We start from the raw sequence: 7,285 nt of genomic DNA, 5'->3' as shown, positions 1-7,285 counted from the left end.
ATTGATGGCAGCAACAACTTGTTTAACCCCAGCAGTTCACATGCACAGATATTTTAGTAAGTGCAGCTTTTGGTAAAAGAACATCAAATGGATAATCAACTCTGTGCTTTCCCAGATATAAGCACAGGCATTGCCATTGAAATTATAGGGTTCTTTTATTCTAACTCAGCTAGGAATGTCTAAATATAAGCCAAAAATGCAACTTCCCAACAAACCTGAATACATACATTGATGTGCCTACAGTGGTACAAGTGGCCTTGAAAAGAATCACACACTCATTGGCTTTGGTAAAGGGAGAGATCTGGTTGTCTGCAGTTTTCTCAACATCAGACAAGTAAATGTTTGCATCTAATGATTCTGCTATAACAGCATGAAATGGAACAAAACCCAGATTAAATTAATTTGATGACATTATTTTGCCTTCATTCAATGTAATAGCATGGTAATGTAATGGTGAACTGTTAACATTGTAACTATGTTTAATGAGACTTGAAAAGAATGATCATAACTATTGAAGATCTAAGGATTTTTTAAAGCATGGGAGAATATTCCACAATATTTTCAGTGATAAAATCTCACCATGTGTTGATTCTGATAAAAACACATATATGATGTAAAATAGAGTGTTTATTACTTTTCTCTTGCTGATTGAAAGCAGTACTTTGCAGTACCCTACTGAATTGAAGAGTTCATATAAGGAATTTCTGGTATGGAAACTGAAAATAACGGAGATCTGGGACCATTCTGAAGATGGGAAGCTAACACAAATTTCTGGTATGCAGAATAATACTTTCTGATGATGTGAGACTTACTGTATTTGATTGCTTTTCAGGCATGCATGAGTTTCCTCTCCACTATTAAGATGAACACACTTTCTGCTTATGTAGCTATTAATAACTGTATTCTCTGCCAAGCTGGCATTGGAATCTTATCCAACAACTTTCTCTTCTTCCACATCTTCACACACCCACAGTATCACAAGCCAAAGCTCACTGACCTGATCTGCTGTCACCTGGCCCTTGTCCACATAATGATGCTTCTCACTGTGCTGTTTTGGAGGTCTCCAGATCTGTTTGAGTCCCTGAATTTTTTCAATGACTTCAAGTGTAAGGCTTTGTTCTACCTCATCAGGGTGATGAGGAGCCTCTCCATCTGCACCACCTGCCTCCTGAGTATCATCCAGGCCATCACCATCAGCTCCAGCACCTCCTGGTTGGCACAGTTGAAACATAAATCCACACATTTCATCTTCTTTTTATCATTACTATGGTTTCTCTGTTTGTGTTCCAGTACTAGCACGATCTTCTACACTGTGGCAAATTCCAATGTGACTCAGACCAATGTAATGGTCATCACTAAATACTGTTCATTTTTCCCCATAAGTCATAGCATCAGAGGTTTGGTGTTCACACTAATAACATCCAGAGACATCTTCCTTATAGGAGTCATGCTGCTCTCAAGTGTGTACATGGTGATCCTCCTACTCAGGCATCAGAGGAGGTCCCAGTACCTTCACAGCACCAGCCTCTCCCCAAGATTCTCCCCAGAGAAGAGGGCCACCCAGACCATCCTGCTGCTGGTGAGTTTCTTTGTGGTCATGCACTGTGTGGACTTCATCCTCTCATCCTCTTCAATTATACTGTGGTCATATGACTCAGTTATCTTGGGTATACATGATGTTGTAGTCAGTGCCTATGCCACTGTCAGTCCACTGGTGCTTATCAGTTCTAATAAAAGGTTAATTAATTTTTTTCAAAATATACTGTAGAAAAGCTTTGAATTTTAACAAATTGAGTATAAACTTGGTGGTCTTTGTGTGAGCATGCGACATAGAAAATGCTTCTTCAGTTCCCATATCATAGTTCTGGCTTTGAATACCACCTGTGCTTCTGGCTGGATTTGAAGGTCACCTGTGCTTCTGGTTCTGATTTGTGTAAATGCATATCCTGAATGGCAGCAGGTGCTGGCTTAAGTACATAGGTTGCTGCCACTCACATAGGAGAAACATATGAAGATCTAGAATCCTGGATTTAACCTTTTCTACCCTGCTGTTGCCAGCCTTTGGAGAGAAAACCAGATAAGTGATCTCTCTCTCTCTCTCTCTCTCTCTCTCTCTCTCTCTCTCTCTCCTCTTTCTCTCACCTTAAGTCTTTCAAATACAGGAAAAATTAATATATGAAATATAATTTTACAATGATTGTCTTATAATAGTTGTTTCACACATGATGAAAATTATTCTAATGGGATAAGTTCCTGTGGGATTAAATTAATCTCTATGGAATCACACTTTTATATCTAAATACTTTGAAATCTATATTGCTGAGTAGTTCATTTTCTTTCATTTAACAAGCAACATGATTTAGTATCCCCATATGTTTACCCATTACTTGTCTTTTCATTTTGATTTCAGACTTTCACCCAGGAAATCTTTTATTTCTTCTTAAAGTAATTACTGTAGAAGTACTCACTGAAAATCAAATATTTCATGATTCTTATGTTGAAAACAATCACTGTTATAAAAAAAAAAAAGGAAGGCCGGTGCTGTGGCTCAATAGGCTAATCCTCTGCCTTGCAGCGCCAGCACACCAGGTTCTAGTCCCGGTCGGGGCGCCGGATTCTGTCCCGGTTGCCCCTCTTCCGACCAGCTCTCTGCTGTGGCCCGGGAGTGCAGTGGAGGATGGCCCAAGTGCTCGGGCCCTGCACCCGCATGGGAGACCAGGTGAAGCACCTGGCTCCTGCCTTCGGATCAGCACGGTGCGCCGGCCGCAGCGTGCCAGCCGCTGCGGCCACTGGAGGGTGGACCAACGGCAAAAGAAGACCTTTCTCTCTGTCTCTCTCTCTCACTGTCCACTCTGCCTGTCAAAAAAATAAAAGGAGATAAGCATTCAATCATAGCTTGGACATCAATTTTGCCAGCAATGGTATTTTGTATTTCTCTCTTTTTTTATTTTTTAATAAAGAGTGTGGAGATTTTGCCATCATCATTTTGAAATTGCAAGTCTTTCCATTCATGCATTCTTAAATTTTACTTCTCCTCACTTTTACTAGGTCTGATTCTGATCTCTGTTTGAATTTTGTTTCCCTTTTAAACTTCTTACTATAATGAAATGATTCATGCAGTGTCTTACACCTGACATACTGTTAGATATTTATAAATTTTTTGTTGAATTACTATCTTTCATAATTTTATAAATTCTTTAAATCTAATGATCCAAATAAATGTATCTTATTCCTTATCATTCTAGTTGTCATTTGATTACATTTGGATTTTCTATTGCATGGCCATACTATAAAACAACTTGGAAGCTCAGTCATTCAGTTCATTACCAACTGAGTTTAATTTAATGTTTAAACTGAGCATTGCATTTTGCTTGTTACATTTTTCTAATATTTATGTTTTATTTGGTTGTTTTCACAATATGGCTGAACAAATTCATTGTTGTTTGCTTTGATTATTTTTCATTCTCATTATTAATTATTTCATTTTCCACTTTAAATATCTGAAACACGATTTCAATGATGTGCCTGAGTATTAACCCCATTGGGTATAATATTTGTCTGCTCTGTCCCAAGGACCACACAAAGGATCTGTGCAGTCCTCAGTGTAAGCTTGGGCCCCTGCACCTGCAAGGGAGACCCAGAGGAAGCTCCTGGCTCCTAGCATCAGACAGTCCCAGCCCCACCCATTGCAACCATTTAGAAAGTGAACCAGTGGATGGAAGCTCTCTCTCTCTCTCTGCCTATCTGTAACTCTGCCTTTCAAATAAATAAATAAATCTTATGCCGGCGCCGTGGCTCAATAGGCTAATCCTCCACCTTGCGGCGCCGGCACACCGGGTTCTAGTCCCGGTTGGGGCGCCGGATTCTGTCCCGGTTGCCCCTCTTCCAGGCCAGCTCTCTGCTATGGCCAGGGAGTGCAGTGGAGGATGGCCCAGGTGCTTGGGCCCTGCACCCCATGGGAGACCAGGAAAAGCACCTGGCTCCTGGCTCCTGCCATCGGATCAGCGCGGTGCGCCGGCTGCAGCGGCGGCCATTGGAGGGTGAACCAACGGCAAAGGAAGACCTTTCTCTCTCTGTCTCTCTCTCTCACTGTCCACTCTGCCTGTCAAAAAAAAATAAATTAAAAAAAAAATAAATAAATCTTTAAAATTATTTATTTATTTATTTAACTCAAGAGGCAGAGACAGATATAATGAGAGAGATCTAAATTTTGTCTATTAAAGTGATATGAAAAGAAAGGCAGGAGGAAAAGGAATGGACATGGCTTGAACATTGCTTAGAATGCATACATATACAAAAAGAATACAAGCTTGTACATGCAAATCATGTGTCTAATTTTACCAGGCAATAAAGTTAAAGTAATGATACTAAATTATATAATATACTCTGCTTTAATTCAAAATTCATTAGGCGTAGGAAAATGTAATAATATTAAGGTAAGAACATTTCTTCTCAATTAAAACTAATAGAAAGCATCTTGCACACATATTTTGACAGCACCTCTTTCAATATTTGGAGGGACTATTAGAGCACTCTCTGTCTTTAATGTTGCACTATCACTTATTCATTCATCAGAAATTGTGACACCTAGGTCTGATAATAAATATAAAAATTAATTATTCCAATATATAGAAAGATAATTGCAGGTTTGCATTATGGCCACACATTACAGCTTTGGTAAATATATATATGTATATATATATACACATATATACATATATATACACACATATACATATATGTGTGTGTTTATGCTTTTTTTAAATGGCATTAAAGACATTTTTTGAAATCTTTAATGATGGTAGGAAAAATTAAGTAATAAAAGAAGACCAGTATTCATGAGATCCGTTTAATAAGTTTAATTTTTACATAATTTAAAAAAAATTCATCTTAAAGAGTTACAGAGAGAGGGAATGACAGAGAGAAGGAGCGGGGAGAGATCCTCTATCCCTTGGTCCCCATGACCACACAATGTCCAGGGTTCAGCCAGAATGAAACCAGAAGCTAGGAGATTCATCCAGGTCTCCCATGTGTGTGAAAGTAGCCTAAGCACTTGAGCCATTCTCCACTGCCTTTCCAAGCTGTTAGAATGGAACTGTATCTAATATGCAGCAGCCAGAGCATTAACTGCACCCTGATGGGATGCCAGTGTCACAAGAAGTAGTTTTAACCATTACACCACAATGGCAGCCCCTATTTTGACATAATTTTCAATTACCATTTCCAGTTTTCCTGTAGGTGACTTAAAGCAAAAATCAAATTTCATAACAGCTAATTTGGTTAGCTGTTATGATTAGCTAATGATTTAGTAGCTATTTCTAATTCACAAATATGTAAACTATATTTATATAAAATAAATGAATATACAATAATACTTATAGGTAATAAAAAATTATACTCACAACATACGTGTATTTTCTAGTACCATATTAAAATTCAGTACTGGGGTGAGCATTTGGCACAGCAGTTGAGGCTTGTTGGGAAATATGTATTTCACATCCTAGTGCTTGTTGTTAAGTTCCAGTTCCTTTTCTGTTTCCAAATTCCTGCTAAGGGTGTATGCTGGGAAGCAGTAATTATGGCTCAAGTTATAGGATCCCTGTCCCCTGCATGAAATACTTGGATTGAATTTTCAGCTACTGCCTTTAGACCTGGGCAAGATTGAGAAATTGTAGGCATTTATCAAAGAAGGAGGTACCTTTCTCTGAAGGGAGGAGAGAACTTCCACCTTGACTATGACCCTGTCTGAATAAGATCGAAGTCAGCGAACTCAAAAGGCTTCCATAGCCTTGGAAACTCATGACTAGAGCCTAGGGAGATTACTGACGCCATAAACAAGAGCGTCAAATTGTTAAGTCGACAACGGGAGTCACTGTGTACTTACTTCTCATGTGGGATCTGTCCTTACTGTGTTGTCCAATGTGAAGTAATGCTATAACTAGTACTGAAACAGTATTTTACACTTTGTGTTTCTGTGTGAGTGCAAACTGTTGAAATCTTTACTTAATATATACTGAATTGATCTTCTGTATATAAAGATAATTTAAAATGAATCTTGATGTGAATGGAATGGGAGAGGGAGTGGGAGATGGGAGGGGTGTGAGTGGGAGGGAAATTATGGGGGGATGCCATTGTAATCCATTAACTTTACTTTGAAAATTTATATTTACTAAATAAAAATAAATAAATAAATACTCAAAAAAAAGAAAGTGTAGGCATTTGAGAATTGAACCAGGAGATAGATGGAAGCTTCTCTCTCTCTCTCTACTCTCTCTTTCTCTCTCTCTCTCTCTCCCCTAAATAAAATATTTATAAAAAATTTAGTTTTAGTAAATTTTAAGATTGAAATGCTACAAACTATAAGTTAAAGAGATTTGGCTTAACCCACATTAATATTTTACATAATTTTTTTCTGGCTATTCAAATTTAAAGCATTTAATATATGCAATGAAATTGGATTCACATAGACAGTGATTGAAATGGATACATGAATCTTCCAAAAACCTTAGTTGTGAAATAGCCATAAGAAATAAGAAAAAAATATATCCAGTCTTGAAACTAAGGGATGATAAAAATCCTTTTTTCTTCGGCTTTCAGAGTAAAAGGGTGCACCATTTAACCATGCTGACATGAACCTAGTATTTTAGCAAAGGTTCACATAAAGAGTGAGATTTACTTGAGGCAGAAAAAATAGTTACAGATCTTAAAATTTGAGTAAGAAACCAAATATGGTGTTCCAAAAGCTGAAGTTCAACATAAATGTACCTTATGACAGAACATTCTATGGGTGAAGAGAAGAAAACATTTATCCCATGGAGGTTATGAGAGGAAATGATGTTTTAGAAAGATGAAACTTCATTTAGCTCCCAAAATCTCTGAGCACATTGTAGATTGGGAAATACGAATATTTATAGATAGATAATTCCATGTTACTGAGATTTGACAAACAAATGGTTAATTTTGCCACTCTGAACCTCTGAAACTGTGTATTAAACCTTGGACAGCAGCCATTTTAGGAATGCTGAATAACTTGTGACAATGTAACTACATTTCCTTTTTTCATTGAAAACAGAGCCATGTTTTCTACTCTGTCTCACTCTATAGGGACTCAGTGTTTTCCTCAATTTAGGCCCCTCTTCCAGGCCAGCTCTCTGCTGTGGCCAAGGAGTGCAGTGGAGGATGGCCCAAGTGCTTGGGCCCTGCACCCCATGGGAGACCAGGAGAAGTACCCGGCTCCTACCTTCGGATCAGGGCGGTGCCGGCTGCAGCGTGCCAGCCACGGCAG

At 38.3% G+C, this 7,285-nt stretch overlaps 1 protein-coding gene across 1 annotated transcript; it reads left to right on the top strand.

The window, feature by feature from the left end:
- The first annotated feature begins 838 nt into the window (after positions 1 to 838).
- LOC138847050 (vomeronasal type-1 receptor 90-like) lies at positions 839 to 1,768 on the top strand. Its single transcript, XM_070064677.1, has one exon. The coding sequence runs from the start codon at positions 839 to 841 to the stop codon at positions 1,766 to 1,768; it is 930 nt and encodes a 309-aa protein (XP_069920778.1).
- Positions 1,769 to 7,285: the final 5,517 nt, after the last annotated feature.

The sequence above is a fragment of the Oryctolagus cuniculus genome, chromosome 19 (genome assembly GCF_964237555.1).
Source record: "Oryctolagus cuniculus chromosome 19, mOryCun1.1, whole genome shotgun sequence".
In the NCBI taxonomy this organism is placed as follows: domain Eukaryota; kingdom Metazoa; phylum Chordata; class Mammalia; order Lagomorpha; family Leporidae; genus Oryctolagus; species Oryctolagus cuniculus.
Note: the sequence above shows the minus strand (reverse complement) of the source record. Positions and strands in the feature narration are given on the sequence as shown.

What these genes read in the sequence shown, in the direction of transcription:
- LOC138847050 (XM_070064677.1), top strand. Translation starts at nt 839, where the DNA reads ATGAGTTTCCTCTCCACTATTAAGATGAACACACTTTCTGCTTATGTA.